Source organism: Euphorbia lathyris, chromosome 8 (assembly GCF_963576675.1).
Source record: "Euphorbia lathyris chromosome 8, ddEupLath1.1, whole genome shotgun sequence".
In the NCBI taxonomy this organism is placed as follows: Eukaryota; Viridiplantae; Streptophyta; class Magnoliopsida; order Malpighiales; family Euphorbiaceae; genus Euphorbia; species Euphorbia lathyris.
In genome coordinates, this window is record NC_088917.1 from 32,056,526 (window position 1) to 32,075,668 (window position 19,143).

General features: G+C 33.2%; 1 protein-coding gene across 1 annotated transcript; it reads left to right on the plus strand.

Moving 5' to 3' along the window:
- Positions 1 to 11,457: 11,457 nt before the first annotated feature.
- LOC136203040 (probable flavin-containing monooxygenase 1) lies at positions 11,458 to 16,036 on the plus strand. Its single transcript, XM_065994077.1, has 5 exons — positions 11,458 to 11,966; positions 12,055 to 12,295; positions 13,371 to 13,549; positions 14,876 to 15,225; positions 15,475 to 16,036. The coding sequence occupies exons 1-5, from the start codon at positions 11,529 to 11,531 to the stop codon at positions 15,818 to 15,820; spliced, it is 1,554 nt and encodes a 517-aa protein (XP_065850149.1). The 5' UTR covers positions 11,458 to 11,528; the 3' UTR covers positions 15,821 to 16,036.
- Positions 16,037 to 19,143: the final 3,107 nt, after the last annotated feature.

Below are 19,143 nucleotides of genomic sequence, written 5' to 3' on the forward strand. Positions count from 1 at the left end.
AGCTAATTTTGAAAAAACTAGTTAGTTTTATGAGTTTTTTTTAATTAGTTTATTACTTCATCTCTTTTTAAGGACATGTTTAACCATAATTACTACCTTTTAACTCCAAATAAAGATTTTATCATTTTTTATTTTACACAAACAATTATTAACAATCAGCTAAGTTTTTCCAAATAAATTTACACAATCAGCTAGTCAAATTAGCTAACTAAAAAGGTAATAAGCTAACAACTATTTGCTAAACATGGTCATTATCTATCAAGAAAAAGTATTATTGATACTAATTTTTCTTGGGGGTAAATTACAGTTATGGCCATTAAACTTTATTTATTTTCATGGTATGAACATTAAACTTCAAGATATAACTTAAAAATCACTCAGCTTTACACTTCCTAATATTATGACCACTAAACTTCAATCAACATCTCAAAATGACCGTTGACGAATTCAAAACAAAAAATCTAAGAATTGATGATATTTTTGATAACCTTAAATCTTTAGAATTTTTGTTTTAAGGTCATTTAAGTGTTGTTTGGTTAAGACAGAAAGTGAATTTTTAGAAAGAGAAAACTTCAAATATGGTGATTTTGAAAAATGCAAAATGTAGTTTCATGGTAAATGTCATAAGCAACTTTAAATTCTTGAACCTTTACAGTTTAATATTGTTACCGGTCATTTTGAGACGTTAGTTAAAGTTTCGTGACTACAATATTAGAAATTGTAAAGTTGTGTGACTTTTACGTTAAGTTTTGAAGTTTAGTGAGCATATCATGAAAATGAGTAAAGTTCAGTAGCCATTAGTCATCTTTTAATAAAAAAATTTAAAGAATTTTAATTAGAAAATTAAAATAAAAAATAGCATTTTCAATTTTCCACGTTGCTCTAATAGGTAAATTACATCTATGTTCATTGAACTTTACTCATTTTTACGGTATGACCACTAAATTTTAAAATTTAACATAAAAGTTACCCAGTTTTACACTTTTAACATTATATCTACTGAATTTAACTAACGTCTCTAAATGACCGTTAGCAGCCTCAAAATGGAAATGCTTAAAAATAAAGTTATTTAGAACGACATTTATCATGAAATCATATTTTTTATTTTTTAAAATCAGCATTTCTGGATCTTTCACTCTCCAACAATTTAATATCTCTCTTCTAACCAAACAATACCTAAATGACCTCAAAACGAAATTTTTGAAGAGTTAAAGGTGCTTAGAATTCCATCAATTCATGAAATGTTTTATTTTGAGGCGTTGATTAAAGTTTAGTAGCTATAGTGTTAGAAAGAGTAAAATTGAGTGGCTTTTATGTTAAATTTTGAAGTTTAGTCGCTATACCGTGAAAATGAGTAAATTTGAGTGGCCATGGGTGTAATTTGCCCTTCCTCTAGTATATATTTTGTTTCTAAACTGCTTAACATATGTCAATTTTTATAATGTCAAACAGAAAATAAAAAAAAATATATTTGACTGCACAAATCTAATTTTGACTAGTGACTAATATAAATTTGAAAACATGTACAGTGGTTGGAATTGAAATGTGATATTGATCATATAACTCATATGAATGGACTTTGATTTCAAATAGCAAACTACCTATTTAGTTTTGAAATTAAAATATAATAATCGTCTTACAAATATTATATAATTATTTTAAGTTTTCTGCAATCTGTTTTCTGAGGTATTTTCAGTCTTAAAGGAAATTGTTTAATTCTAGGTATTGACCAAACATTATAATAAACTAATAAACTTAAAACCACTCCAAATCAAGAGCTGCCTTTTACAAAAACCTTTAAGAAAACAACCATCCATGTCTATATATCTTCCACACCCTTCTTTGAACCCTTCCTTCATAGCTTTGAAACATACATAAAACCCTTTAAATATTGTCTAAGAGTTATATCTTTCGTATCAATATGAACCACACATGTTGAACCAGTATTAGACCTCAATATCTCATCAATGTAATCATGCAACCTAGTGTATTCTTCTTTATAATCACCCATGATCTGCTTCATCATAATGTACTTAGTTGTACTATAAAGAGTCTTCCCAACATACAACTTAAGTTTCTCCTTCACCAAATCTTGCAATTTCCAAAGGTGTAGTGTATTTTTAAGAATGTATCGACTTAAGATTGTGATTAGAATCATTGTAGCATGCATATGATTAATCTTTAATATATTAAAAGGATTCTAAGTAAGAACTGAAAAAGAAGGAATATCCATTAATCTACTGATAATACTTTCTTAAAGCCACAACATTCCATGTTCGAGAAATTGGATTTCCTGGAAGCTCTTGAAGCTTATAAGTGTGTGTGTGTGTGTTAACACATTCGAATATTTGAAACTATCCTTCCTAAATGCGTCCCAACTTTCCTTTATCTTCCATGGTTTGGGGAGCTTTGGTACTTCAAATAACTAAATCTCAAATACCATGGTTGTTTGCAAAGCCCTATGATCTTTTTAATGTGAATAGTATGATCAGTCATATCGTTATAATCTTTCAGTAAGGGATATTTAAATGTTTAGGGCATTGGTTGTTCCATGATCTCTGTGCATAAAGGAGTATCAACATTTGTGGCTTCTAGTATTCGTGAATCCATTTCTATATCCACCATTATGTGGTGGAGTTTATTTCGAATGAGGTTGTATACATCATCCTTAAGAGAAGTTGCATCATCAACCTTAGATTTCAGATCAGATCTAGGATTCCATCAATCTGCTGACCTTGGCCTTGTAGGCTTTTGACGACTTGCTTCACATCTCCGAAGTAGAGATTTAGTGGAATCATGATGAAGGCCTCTATGTCTTTTTAGAGATCTAGAGTTATCTAGATAATGAGACTACTTTAGAGGTGTTGGCGAGTAATGATGTTTTCGGTGTACAAGATTAGAGGTGCACTCTCTAGATTGACCTCTATCAACACCGTGTTGAGATTCCTCTAATGCATTTTTTTCGAGGGCAAGTTCAGACGATGTGATGTCCGGTAGAACATGCGATGGAGTCATGTTTGTTAACACGCTTGTTTGCCTCTTTTGCCTCATTCACTTCACCTCGTACTACTTCCATATGCATAACATGGCCAGGTCTTAGAATGTTTATGGATTCCTGAATAAAGCCTATATTATATATAAGCTTCTTTGTAATTTCTTCCATGAATTTACGTTGCTCATGATCAAGAGATCCTAAACATACTTCAATCTTCTAGTCTAGCACTGGAGTGATGTGTAATAGCTCCCGTAGATTATCACTTGCATCAACAAGTCCATGATCTCTCACCGGAGTAATTGAATAAGTAGGAAGATCTAAATCTGGTTGAATAACATGTTGAAGTACAAAATTATTCATCTAAGCCATAATGCATGGTAAGATTCACGTTCATCACACCACTTGATGCCTTCCAATTTACATTGTGAGCTTAGTAGATAGTTTTCAATACACCTAACATAAGATTAGCAAACTGTTAAGGAGGGGCCGAAGTACGATGTCCCTTCTCCGATGCTTAAGTTAGTGATGATACTGAGAGTAGGTATATAACTAGAAAGCAGAGTGAAGTAAGAGTGGTCGTGTACCTTAAGCTCTTTGAGATGACTATTTATAGAGACAAATGAAAGGTACCCTATATGTGGGTAGGTTTTCACGTGGAAATGTTTGAATGACCCACATGTTTATGCATTTTTGCACCTGTTACTCTTTTCCGCAAGTTACAACACATTTTGAGGATTAGGAGTGTATATTTTATGTTTGTCCTTGTGATATGAACACATGTCTTTGGCTGTTATGCTTTTTGTGTAAGACTCCCTCGTTTGTCCACGTGTCCATCTAATTTCGCTTCTTTTATGATATTTTTCAAAATATAAAATAAATAAAAAATTAATACTAAATAATATTTTTTTTTTTGAAACGAATACTAAATAATATTTTAATTATTTAATAAGTGAAATGGTGATGTAGTGCTAAACATTAGCATCTACATTTTAAGGATTCAATATTTGAATTCCACATCTACTAAAATTTACATTTTTCCAATTTTCAAAGGTTAAAAAAATTCGAGCCACTTCCAGCCCAGAAATGGATCAGTGCCAGTTGAACCGAGTTGCACCGGTCGGTCGGATTCGATTCTTACAATGGTGGGTTTTTTTTTTTTTTTTTTTTATAGATGCAACAATTTTTATTTATTTCTTTTTTACATATTGTTAATAAGTAAAACGTGTTGCAAAGAAATGCATGCTTTTCACAAAAAAAAAAAAAAAAAAAAAAAATTGTGTGTTATAGTTTTTGAAAGGCAAATAAACAGATTTCATTAACAGCATTCACAAAGGAAGAGTACAGTTTCAAAGTCTGAATCAAATTAATGACTCAGTGGACTTTACTTAGTGGCATGATTAACTCTATAATTAGCAATTAAATATGGCTTCCTCCGATCTTTCTTCTAAATTAAAATATAATAAAACTAACTAAATCTAACAATTAAAAAGAAGGTATTAAATTAGAACATAATAAAGTTAACAACTTCATTTATTAATGGAAGTTAAACCTATAACAAAATGAGCTTCTGTTGTATACGTGTCAAATCCTGGAAAGATTTGCGTGCCAGATGTGCGAGAGATAAGAGCATCCCTAATGATGGGGTACTTCAACCATTAACACATCATCATATAACATTATTACAAAACACCCTCTATATTAAAACACTCTCTTTATAAAAGGTCATACTTTACAAAAGGTCATACATTTTAATATTTTCATTTTAATTCAAATATTTATATTTATTAATAATATTCAATAATATTAAATGTTATTGAATAATCAATAATAATTAAATAAAAAATAAAATTTACTATATTATTCGAATAAAAATAAATTTTAATAATTTGATTAATTTATTTAATTAGAAAAAAATTGCTCGTTCCAACGGCTATATTTCCATCTATAAAATTAAACAATTTTCCTACTTCAGTTATCCACAACCATTCTCTAAATTCAGTACAACTAAAACTCTCAACTATTAATGGCTTCATCTTACTTTACCAATGGCTTTTTCATCCCGAAAAAAAAGCATAGTATCAACTTTGAGTATGTCCGCGAAGATGCTTGATTACCAATATAATGCAATCCGTGTATATGGAGAGTCCTTTGTTAGTCCAACAACGTTTCATCCGGAAACTCCATTTATGTTTTGTTTCAAGCTTTTCTCTGCTGGCGAGTTTCTAATATACTCACAACATATGGTATGGCTCTTATGCTATATGCATTACATGCCATTCGAATTCGCTCCAGAGGAATGGTCGAATAGTTTGAATGGGGGAAATATTCCTACACATTCAAACATTTCTGAAATGGTTTATGCGTATTGATGAATGGAAATCTTTGTTCCACATGCTATTGTGTGATAATCAAAGGGGAATCATCCTTAAAAAAATTTCAACTCAATCATCTTTTAAAGATGGACGAAGTCTGAAATGTCTCATGAGGTTCATCGCACCTATCCTTACTCGATCATGCAAAATTAGGATCGCTATAAATTAGAGGTTTTATACTACAGATTATTAGTGTTTCGGATTAGCTTCCAGGACGAGCTTGGCCAAGAAATAGAGGAGACACTCCTTCAAAAAAATTCCCCGTGGAATATGTGACAAACATTACGGAGGAGAAAGAGATATACCTTACAATACAGTCAGGTGTAGCCGCGACATCTTCAAAAAAACATTGATGAGTATGAAGAAGATAGTGACTAATATAATCTTTTCAATTTATGTTGTGGTAATGTATATTTTAATTTATAATTTTCATCATGACCGTTGTGCGATGATGAAGTAAGCAAAATATACCCTCCATTAAGCAAAGTTGAGTTTTTGATTTATAATAAGAATAATATTAGACTATTTTATACAACAAAAATAAAATTCAAAAGTAGTTTTTTTTAAGTATGATGCGGCTATATTGAATATAATAAAATCTCTCATAAATTAAGTTTTGACGATACAAAGAACTCACAAATGCCAGAAAAAGAAGAATGGCGTTAACTGCCTGAGGAGTGACGACGGAACGTGGGTGGAATGGGGGTCTGGTTTGGAGGAGCTGCTGCGGAATTATTTCAGCTCGATCTTTACTACTTCGGGCAGCGATCCGGGCTTTGTTCTAAATTCTGTTAATGCCAAAATCCCAAAGGCTGTCAATGTTGATTTGTTGCAACCCTTCACAGCTGAGGAAGTCCGATTGGCGGTTTTCTCGATGCACTCGGATAAGAGCCCAGGGCCTGACGGCTTCAATCCGTGTTTTTATCAACATTACTGGGATACTGTGGGTCCTAATGTGATCACGTCATGTCTTGAGTGGCTTAATTCTGGCACATTCCTGGACAATATTCATGATACCACACTTGTTTTAATCCCAAAAGTCTCTAAGCCTCAACGTGTAACAGACCTTAGGCCTATTGCACTGTGCAATGTAATATACAAAATTCTATCCAAGGCCATAGCTAATCGGCTAAAGAGGGTTCTCCACCTTATCATCTCACCTGCTCAGAGTGCGTTTGTTCCGGGAAGACTAATCACTGATAATGTAATGCTTGCCTTTGAGGTTAACCACTTCTTGAACAGGAAAACACAGGGTAGGGTTGGTTTTGGCTCCCTAAAGTTAGATATGATCAAGGCGTATGACAGAGTTGAATGGGAGTTTCTGCGCCAGATGATGGCTAAACTTGGCTTTGCGGATAGATGGATAAGCATTGTCATGCAATGTGTCACCAAAGCTTCCTATAATATTGCCAATAACAATCATGTTATTGGTCCTATTTTCCCGAGCAGGGGATTGAGGCAAGGAGATCCAATCTGACCGTACCTCTTCCTTATCTGTGCAGAGGGACTTTCAGCGTCTCTCTCGCAAGCTGAACATAGGGGCCTTATTCATGGTTGTCAGGTAGCTCGGGATGCCCCCTCTATTTCACATTTATTTTTTGCTGATGACAGTTACCTGTTCTTCAGGGCTGACCTGAATGAGGGAGCAACGGTGAAGCAATGTTTAGACCAGTACGAGAAAGCTTTGGGTCAAAGAATCAACTATGATAAATCATCACTCTCCTTCAGTCGAAACCGCGGATCCCAGATTAAATCTTCTATCAGTACATTGTTTGGTATCTCCCAGGTTACTGTTTCGGGTAAATACTTGCGTCTGCCATCCCTGATTGGACGTAACAAGTCACAAGTTTTTCAGTATATTGAGGATCGGGTGTCGAGCAGGCTGCGCAGTTGGAAGGCTAAGTTTCTATCTCGTGCTGGTAAAGAAATTCTTCTCAAATCTGTTATCCAAGCCCTTCTATAGCTTATTCATTTTGCCCCATAGGCTCTGTGCGGATCTGGAGAGAATGATGAACTCCTTCTGGTGGGGTTCGGGTGATGGAAACGGTTCAAGGAGAGATATCCGTTGGTAAAAATGGGAAAAGTTATGTGCACCAAAGGTTAAAGGTGGTATGGGCTTCCGTAATCTCCAGCAGTTCAATCTGGCGCTTCTGGCAAAACAGGTTTGGCGAATTCTTTCTGTCCCGGACTCATTAGTTGGCCGGGTTTACAAGGCTTGCTACTTCCCCACCTCATCGATTTTGGAAGCCACCATTGGGAGTAACCCAAGCTACCTTTGGCGTAGTGTTATGGCTGCTCTTCCGTTGGTGCGATCAGGAGCCCGATGCGTGATTGGTAATGGCGTAACCACGCAGATTTGGGAGGACCCATGGCTCCCTGATGCTTCGAGCCCATTCGTGGAGAGCGAGAAATTGGAAGGTGTCTCCGTTGACACGGTTGAGAAACTGATCTGTGGAACTCAGTGGGACGAATTGTTAATCCAAGGGATGTTCAATGAGAGAGACTGCGAATTAATCAGGAAAATCCCGCTAAGTATCCGCACTATTCATGACAGTTGGAGCTGGGCGAGGGATCCGAGGGGCAGATTTAGCGTCAAAAGTGCCTACCATGCGGCTCAGGAAATGAACCATGTGGCTCAGATGTCTCTAGTTGATGTCGATTGGATGACGGTATGGGGTTTACACATCCCTTCAAAGATTAAGAACATGATGTGGCGTGCGATGGCTGAATGCCTCCCGACTCGTGGTGCATTACGGCGGCGGCATGTCGATATTGAGAACAACTGCCCAGTGTGTGCGCAGAGGGAGGAGTCGACGTATCATGTGCTTATTGGTTGTGTAGCTGCTAGACCGGTATGGTTGATTTCATCTGTTGGTGATATTAGTGGGTCGGTGTCATCCTTTCCGGCGTTCTGGTCATTCATTACTCGAAACCATAATCAGCGTATACGTGAATTGGTGGCGTGCGTGTGCTGGGCTATTTGGGGGAACAGGAACGATAAGGTTTGGAATGACAAATCTGTGTCGGCCCCATGTCTGATCAACACAGCTTCTGTGCTGTTATCTGGATGGCAGGCTGCTCAAGTGGTTATTGGCACAGACCATCGCTCCGGCCCGCGTTATTCGTCAGATTGGCAAGCCCCGCCTACTAACAGCTTGAAGGTTAATGTGGATGGCGCTGTGTTTCAATCTCAGGGATTTGCAGGATTTGGCTATGTGGCCATAGACTCTACCGGTTCTTTTATCGCAGCGGGGAATGGGAGGTTGCAGACGGTATTGGACCCGCTGATGGTGGAAGCATTGTCGTGTCGAAGAGCGTTGCAATGGATCAAAAGTAAAGGATGGCAAGAGGTACAGCTGGAATCAGATTCTCAGGTGCTGATCTGCGCTTTATCAAGTGACAGTAGCAGCGTTTCGCCATTTGACATCATTGTAGGAGATTGTAAAGACCTTATACAGGAAATAAGGAATTGTCGTGTTAGTTTTGTTTGTCGTTCAGCGAACCGCGTAGCCCATATGTTTGCTCGGGCGATGGTTGCAGAGTCTGATCGTGGGGATTGGAGTAATACTCCTCCCACCTTTGCTGTTTCTGTTTTGGCTACTGATTATTAATCAAATTCGTTTTTCATTCAAAAAAAAAAAAAAAACTCACAAATTTACACATAAGCTTGTGTGTTTTATATATGTAACAACTTTTTTTTGAATTGTTTTCCATATTGCGAAGGATTAAATCCCAATTTGGTTCTTATGATATCTAAAATCTTGTCATTTACAATCATTTGGTTAAATTTAGTTCATGAGATATTTATGTAGATGACATTTAATTTATTTTGAATGAAAAATAAAAGAATATACTAATTTTTTTTGACATATGACACAATTTTTAACACGTGGAATTTACACGTCACACTCATTTTAATTTTATTTTTCTACACACAATTGTAATGTATACATGACACGACGTGGCAAAAAAATTAACAAATCATTCAAATTTTTCATGTAAAATTAGATTAAATGTGAGCCTAAAAGTGAAATATTATGTGTGAATATGAATGAAAAGATAGGAGAGGCAAAAAAATATGTGTTTATTTCTATTGTTAATGAGTAGAACGTGTTGTAAAGAAACATGATTTTCACAAGCAAAAAAAAAAGAAATTATGTGTTTTAGTTTTTGAAACGGAAATAAAAACAGATTCCATTAACAGCATTCACAAAAGAGAGTACAATTTCAAAGTCTGAAACAAATTAATGACACGCTGGACTTCTGCATCATACATATATAGTAGTATCTACTTTTTATTTTAATCATATAGTAGTATCTAATTAGTGACATGATTAACTATAATTAGCAATTAAATAAGAAGTCCAGTGATCTTTATCTTATCTTTGTATGTCGCTAAACAAAACAAACTAATTAGTATAAGGTACTAAATTAGAATATAATAAAACAAACTAAACCTAACAATTAAGAATAATAATTCTATAAATCAAATATACCATTGACATATGCGTACTAATTCTAAGTAGTAGATATATGAATTTTATTAAAACAACACAAATAATATAAATTGAGAAATATTTAAGTAACTTCGCTTTTGTATATTTTATGTTGCTATAAAAACTATATATTTGATTTTAATTATTAATTTAAGTTTTTAATTCAATTGGTTGTTTGACATAATATCATACCGTTTTAGATGGACCAAATTGATTGAGATGTTGCTATTTATTGTTTTATTCTTGATATATGAGAGCCTCTAAGACCTAGCTGTTGAGAGTTCGAATCCTAACATCTCCATTTATTAATGGAATCTAAAGATATAATTAACAAGATTAGTTTCGGTTGTACCAGTGGGTTTAAAAAGCTATTCTTGGATCCTATCTATCAACTTAAGTTTTTGAATCAAATTGTTACTTGACATCACACACATCACATAAAAGATGTTGTTATCGACATATTTCAATTCATCAGTATTTATTTTGTTAAAAAATTAGGACCGCTAGAAAATGGATAGAGCAGAATTACAAGTGAAATAATTGGGAGAATAAATTGAAGAAGAACAGAACACACAAGTTTATGCGAAAAACTTCAAACGAATCGGGTAAAAACCACGTGCAAAATAGAAGAATTCATTATAAAAAATAATAGGAGTTACAATAACACTCTCCAATTGTTTTTCTCTCAAACTCTATTAATCTTTTAATGAATCTCACTAACTCGTTTATTTTTAAAATTCAATCATGTTCACAATTGGAAACATCCGTGTTATTTAAAAAGCTTCAATCCATCAATCCTTTAAGTCCTAAGAGTGTAGATATGTTGCCAGTGCAAAAGCTAACACTAATTAAGGTGCTATCTGATAGAACTAAGGGATGAATATTATAAGTGCTAAAAGTATTAATAATGTATCTGTTTGATAAATACTAAAAATAAATGCTAATATAAATATATTAATTATTAAAATGTTAAGCTAAATATTTTGACTTATTAAAATAAGTGATTTTTTAAACTTAATTGACTAATTTAAGTGATGAAAAAATAACTTTTATCAAATATACTTAAATTAAATAAGTGTTTAATATTTTAATTTAAGTGATAAATGGTATTATCAAACAACACCATGGTTTGTAATTAATTATCTATTCAAATTAAAGACAAAAAAAAACACGGTTAATATATTTGAAAAGAGGCAAAATTGAGCTTTGATTTCTATAATAATAATAATATTGGATTATTTTATAAGATAAAAATAAATTCCGAAAGCAGTTTTCTATATATGTGATGCTCGCACCAACTAAGCAAACTAAAAATGCCAAATTATCAAGCGTGTGCAAACTGTGTAATTAAATAGTCAAATTGCTTAATAAAGACAAAGAAAGAAAAAAGCAGTACAATGCGATAGAGTTAGGTGGTATGATAATTTAAATCTCTCATAAATTAAGTTATGAAGTTTCAAAGAAACTCATCACAAAATTAAACAAAAATAATTAAGACTAAAAGCCATCTAACCTTGAGAATTTTCTCCACTCTAATATACCAATTTCACACACATTTCATAACTATATTTTAGTAGTTAGAAATGGTCAATCTTTCTTCTATATATACAAATCAATCCATGCACATTTCATCTCAATTAAAGTATCTTATACTTGTCTTGAATTATGAGTACCCAAACTAATGTTTTGTTCTCAAAAATTGGCATCATAGGAGCTGGAGTAAGTGGTTTAGCTGCCCTTAAACACCTATCTCACCACAATCCACTTGTCTTTGAGGCAACAGATTCTCTAGGAGGTGTTTGGAAAACTTGCTCTTTTCAATCCACAAAGCTTCAATCTCCACGTTCTAGTTATGAATTCACTGATTTTCCTTGGCCTAATAGAGAGGACCCTTCCTTTCCTTCCTATCTTGAGATTTTAGATTACTTGAATTCTTATGCTCTACATTTTGACCTTTTAAAACACATAAGGTTCAATTCTCGGGTCGTAGAGATCCGTTTCGTCGGTGATAGGGAACCGGGTGGAGTTCTCGGAGAGTACGGTGCACTTCTTACCGGTCGTCCCGTTTGGGAGGTTGCCGTGCAAACCAATGATGTCATTCAGGTACGTTTCCGCTTCTGTTTCTCTATATTATAAGGGTCGTTCAGGTAAGTTTCTGCTGAATATTTGTTTGTGGTTCTGCAACTTGCAGTGGTATGCGTTCGAGATGCTTGTTGTATGCACAGGAAGATACGGTGATATACCGAAAATTCCGGATTTTCCGCAAAATAAAGGACCTCAAGTATTCACAGGAAAGGTGTTACATTCTATTGATTACTGCAAACTTGATAATGAATCTTCTACTCGACTTCTCAAAGGAAACAAGGTTGTTGTTGTTGGCTTTAGAAAATCAGCTATCGATTTAGCTTTGGAATGTGCTCTGGCAAATCAAGGTAACCACCAATATCATATCAGCCATACGTGATATTAAATTATTGATTCGCAGATGATATAATACATGTAGAGTGTTATAAAATTTTCTCATCTATATGCCATTTTGTTTTTCTATTATTTCATTAAAACAAAGTTCATTTCACTAATATATTATACTATATATTTTGTGGGTCCCGTAATAGTAATAGTATAAACTCACCATAAATAGAAATATAATAAGTAAATAAACCAATATACTATAATTTTTACGTAATGAAATTTCACATTCTATTTGGATTTAAAATTATTTGACTTGTGGACATGCATTCAGTTTTAGTCAAATATAACTAAAAAGTCATAACAATAACCCTTTTAATCCTTTATTGGATGTATTATAGAATTTTTGGATGAGTAGAAATAATAAATATTAAAGTGTCGTTTTAGAAACCTTTTCCAAATTAAACAACAAAAAGGAATTGATGACTTTCAAACTCAGCACTCATTTTCAAACAATTCAATTTCATTTCTTTTTTCTTATCAAATTCAATATTAATTCTTAACATGTATAGTTAGGGATGAAAAAGAAAAACATGTTTTAGGTTATGTCCAACTCCATATTTGGTAGATCTGTACATATATATCGTTAAATAATTTAACTCAACGCTTTATGAAAATGAAAAACAAATCTATATTACTTTTTCCGTAAATATAACCAGAAAATACCTAAATTCCACATATTATTACTTACTTATTAGGATTCAAGAAAAGTAACCGAAAAAATGATTTTTGAGATCGAAACCAAATCGAAAAAATAGTTTAGCCGAAATTTGTTGACTAGTGATGATTTTTCATTTTGAAAACCGAATAATTAATTGAAACTGAAAAATTAACCTATTATGAAGTTAAAAAATAATTTCAAATTTCAAATTTATTTTTCTTCAAGTTTTAATTTGAATTGAAATTAAATTAATTATATACTAAACAAATTCTAGTGAAAGTCATGAATGGTTAACCGATTCTAATAAACTAATATTTTTTTTTTGTTAAGAACCTGGTTAACTGCTAAACTTAGTTGTGTTCTTGAAAATGTTGCAGGAACCGACGGACAACCATGCACAATGGTGGTAAGAAACTTACATTGGACAGTGCCTCATTATTGGATTTGGGGTTTGCCATTTTTCTTGTTCTTCTCTGCAAGATCTTCTCAGTTTATCCATGAAAGACCCAATCAAAGTCTGCTCAGAGTACTGTGCTGCCTGCTCTTATCTCCAATGGTAAGTCATTCATTTTGCGTCTAATATTATTAGCAAACATAAAACTTCTATCATAATCCTAGAGTAATATAACCAATTGAAATAGAGATACATATGAGTGTCCAAAATTGGGTGGGTTATTATAACCCACTTTATCAAAACCCATGAAAATTAGCTTTTATGGATTATAATGGGTTATATAAGTTTAATAGTTTATGAATTCCATATTTAGTGGTTTATAATAAACCATCTAAAAACCCATCTAACCGACACAACTCATCTAAATTTCAACTTCTTCATTATATTCTATTATGTTGAAAATTGATTTATATATAAAAAATACGGGCACTTAGTACTCCACAATTATATATATATAATCTGGAATTCTAGAAATTTAGTACTCTAGAAATATGAAATTTTAGAAATTTGGAATTCCAGAAATTTGGAATTTTAGAAAATTCTAAAATTCTAAAATTTTGAAAAATTCTGGAATTCCAAAAATTTGAAATTCTAGAAAAATTTGGAATTCTAGAAATCTCGAATTTTAGAAAATTCTAGAATTCCAGAAGTCTGAAATTCAAAAAAATTCTAGAATTCCAAAAATTCTAGAATTCTAGAAATCTGAGACTCCAGAAAATTATGGAATGCTATAAATCTAGAATTTCAAAAAATTCTGGAATTTTAGAATTTTAGAAAATTCTACAATTCTAAAAATTTGAAATTCCAAAAATCTAAAAATTTCAGAAAATTCTAAAATTATGAAATTCCAGAAATATGAAATTCTAGAAAATTCTAGAATGCTATAAATCTAGGATTCCAGAAAATTCCAGAATTCGGAAAATTTGAATGAGATTTATTTAGTCAGATACTGACCATGTGAAAACCACTGTGAGTGACAACCAACATCATATGAGATTTGGAAAATTTTGTTTAAATTGACAACTTTTTCTAATTGTTCAAGTTCAATTATATTATGACATGCACATAGGGACTAAATAATTAATTGCCCTTACCTAAATTCATACAATCTATCATAACCCAACTCATCTATAAAATTATACTATAACTCATCCAAATCAAGTTTGAACACCCTAGAGATACATACCACTCCCTTAAAGGTTATTGGAGTTAAAAAATAAATAAATGTATGCAAACAACATAAATTGATTAATCTCGCGTATTACTCCGAAAATATTCACATCGTCAATAATTACCGACTAATTTTTATTTATCAGCAACTTTCATCTGTATTTACTTATAAAAACTTGAAACTATGGACTTTTTTTATCCATTTCTTTTTTGTTGTTGTTTGGAAGTGCTTGAAGTGAATTGTGATGAATTTTGCAGAGGCATATAGTTTCCAAGTTCATAGAGTCATATCTGCTGCATAAACTTCCTCTAGAGAAGTATGGATTAAAGCCAGATCATTCTTTCATTGAAGATTATGCTTCATGTCAGATGGCTCTTATGCCGGAAAAATTCTTCCCGGAAGCTGACGAAGGCAACATTCTGTTCAAAAAAACACAAAGCTGGTGCTTCTCAAGTGAAGGACTCGAATTCGAAGATGGAACCGAATTGAAAGCCGATGTTGTGATTCTTGCTACCGGTTATGACGGAAAGAAAAAGCTCAAGAACATCATACCAGAACCTTTTTGTAGTCTGCTAGAGTATCCTTCTGGTTTGATGCCCTTATACAGGTTCAACATTTCCTAATCTGTTAAATGATAGTTAGCTGAAATAAATATAAATAAAGTAAATCTTTCATAAATTAATACTCGATAAATTAATAACCTCTTTAAAATAATAAGTTCTTCTGGTCATGTCTTGGGCCAGATCACTAATTTTATACTCGATAAATTAATAAAATTTCATGGTCCCAACATTATTAATTTATAAAGGTTTTATTATACGATTGGAAACTTATGTTTAAAATCTAATTCTTGCAGGGGAACAATTCATCCGCTGGTTCCGAATATGGCTTTTGTTGGTTACGTAGAAAGTGTTGCAAACCTTCCCACATCGGAGCTGCATAGCATATGGCTAGCAAGACTCGTGGACAATAAATTTAAGCTCCCAACAGTGGAGAAAATGCTCGAGCAGGTCGATAAGGAGACTGAAGTTTCAAAGCGGACAACTCGATTCTATAAAAGGCATTGTATCTCGACTTTTAGCATCAACCATAGCGACGAAATCTGCGAAGAAATGGGGTGGAATTCGTGGAGGAAGAATAGCTTTGTGGCTGAAGCTTTTAGCCCTTATGGCAGTCAGGACTATAAGCAACAACCACATTAATAACTCATCAAGGCATTCTTTGTTTTTTTATATAATAACAAACACTGTTAAGTTATCTTTGAACCGTTTGTCTTAATAAAGAACATAATTTCTGCACTAATAAAGCAAACTAAAGCTATCAATTAAAAAGAAGGTATTAAATTATAACTAATAAAGCAAACTAATGCTTACAATTAAGTAGAATGTGACTAATAATAATAATTAGGACAACTAATTTATTAGTTCTCTTTTTTTTTATCTAACTAAATAATTTGAATATTTCTATTTAATATTCATTTATTATTTATTAATATTTATGTCTATTTTTTTCTTTTTTATTTAATATTTCATATACAATTTGTAGTCTCTCTATTTTTAAAAACATATTATAAGGTTATTATCTTTAGTCACCGTTTACCTTTTGGTTATTCTATCTACTTTTTAACCGTTATATTCGGCATAAACAGGTAGACTAAATAATAGAGTAAGATGGCTATTTTGTATTGCATTATGATTATCCTTAATGTTAAAATATGTTTGCTTAAAAATCTAAAAAATAAGTAAAAGGACCAAATAGTTAACGAGGATAAAATATAAAGACATTATAATATGTTTTTCAAAATAGAGAAACTAAAAACACTGTGTTATATAAAAATATGAGGACTAATAAATTATTTAACCTAATAATAATAAAAAGATATTCTAGAATCTTACTTACCAGCTTAAGTTTTTGGATCAAACACTTATCATAAAATAAGTAGCTATCAAATATTTTAATTCATCGGTATTTTAACCCATTTAAAAAAAAATGATATGGCAGAATTACAACTGAAATAATTGAGAAAATAAATAGAATAAGAATATAACGTGCGGGTTTACTTGGAAAAGCCAAAACAAATTAGGTAAAAACTTTTGGCAAAATAGAAAAATTCACTATTAAAAAATAATAGGAGTTATAATAACACTTTCAAATTATTTTCTCTCAAACTCTCTTGATCTCTCAATTAATATTGCTAACTCGCCTATTTTTGAAATTCAATTATGCTCAAAATCGGAAATATCAAGCCTTATTTGTAGGTGATGCGGGCATCTAGTCGACTAGATGAGAGGAGACGGGTGGTGGAAGAAGTCGGATCAAAGGAGCAACACATTGGAGTAAAGACAAAGACGATTATGTGAAAAACATACCCCACATGCCGTGTGGATGTTAAAAATCAGCATCGGAAACTCAGCAGCCAATCCACATGTCGTGTGGATTTTCAAAATATATCCCACACGCCGTGTGGGACCTTTAAATGCCTTAAATAACAGATTTGAGCCTCACTCCACCTTTCCCCTAATTACAACTTTGCCACCTCTAATTACAACTTTGCCATCCCTTAATTACATCTCATGCCACTACCCTATTTACAAGCTTGCCACCCCTTTATCCTTAACCCATTTTACCATTAACTTTATCCCTTTCATTATTTATGTAATTTGGGCTTCATGTAATTTGTCAATTAGGTTTTGAGATGATATAAATTCACCTCTTTCTTTGTAATCATTTAACTTTTCATTAATAAAAAACTATTATCTTCTCTTTGAAGTTTTGTTAAGGTTTCATACCTTCAACAATGGGGGTTCATGATTTCTAACGGATTTAGTCCATGAATACCAGGATTAACCCTTTCTAGTTTAGCTAGAGAAGAAGTCTCTTTGTTGATTTAAGATTAAAATCAACTCGTTCAACATCAATTTGTATCATTTGGTATCAGAGCTGATCGTTTTCCTAATGGAGACTTCTTTGACAATGGTTCAACCAAGTTCATCTCAAGAATCCAAAGAAGTCACCAACAAGAGATGGGAAGATTTCTTAACCGAATTAAGAAGACAAAGGAAGGCTCAACCCCAAGAAGTGAAGGAACCTATAGATAAGCATTTTGAAGTTTGGGAAACTAGCATGAGAAGGTTTAGAGAGACTCTTAGGGAGCAATGCCAGACTCAAGACGAACAAATGAGAAAGTTGAAAGCCTCCATAGAGAGTCTCAAGCTAGAATTCCAAAACGGATTGCAACAACGCTTTGAGAGCCATCTCATAAGGAATGAAGAACACCCAATGTTACCTCCTAAAGATTCATCACCAATCTTTTCTCCATTACACGTTGAAGAGGTAAATCCTAAACTTTCAATTTCTCATATTGAAGATGTGGGTAATCCTATTACTATTAAGGAGTTGGATATTGGTGATCATGTTTGTGAATTAGATTTTTATTGTGAGTTTATTGATAATGAAATTGTGCATGGGAGTGTGAGTTCTTGTATGGATGGGGAGAAAAGAGTGTTTGTAGGTGAGGACATTGGGGAAACTCATGTTAAAAGGCGTTCTCCCCATGTGTTTGATAAAATTCCCCTTAGACACAACTTCATGTGTATGCTTGAGGGAAGTGATGGTATTTATCTTGAAGAGTGGAATAGTGATTTTGGGATTGATAAACTCTTTGAGGAGGATGAGATTATCACATTATATGTGGATGTTGATGCTTATGGTGATGGGAGAGATGTTGGCGGTTTAACCATAGTGGGATGTAACATATCATTTGAGTCAGGTAACTTATCAAATAGATTAGCTGGCTTTAACTATAGAAGAAATGGGAGGAAATAAGAGGTCATGGGAAATATGAGATTGATGAAGAGGAAAACCAATCTAAGAATGAGGTAGAAAGAAATGGTGAGCTTGGCTATTATGATTGTGAGTTTGAGGTTGAAGAGAGAGAGAGAGAGAACACTTCTGAGGATGAGATCCGTAAGGATGGAGAATTTTATCATCATGTGAATGAAAATGATTATGATGAAGATGATAGAGTTTACCATGATGAGAATCAGTGTTGGAATATTAAGTGGAACCAAATGGGGCCGCTTATGAAGGTGACGAAGATGGGGTCTATCATGATGAGAGTGAGCTGCATTACATTGAGTGGAATCAACACTGGGCTACTTATGAAGATGATGAAGATGGATTCCTTTATGATGATGAGTTCGAGGACGTTGAGTGGAGCCAAAACGAAGATACCTATGAAGGTGATGGTGCTGGTGATGAGCGTAATGTGTATTTGGTGACGAGGGTGATAATGTCTAGCGAAGAACAACATGATCCACGACATCAATTATTTAGAACTCGATGCTTAGTTCTTAGGAAGAAATGTGAGGTGATTATCGACGAAGGAAGCCAAGTGAATGTCATTTTTCGAGTCACCTCGAGTAAGTTTGGTTCAGTTCCCGAGCCACATCTTAGACCTTATCATATTGGTTGGGTCCATGAGGTGGAGAAGCTTCAAGTTAATCACCGGCGCAAGGTTCCTTTC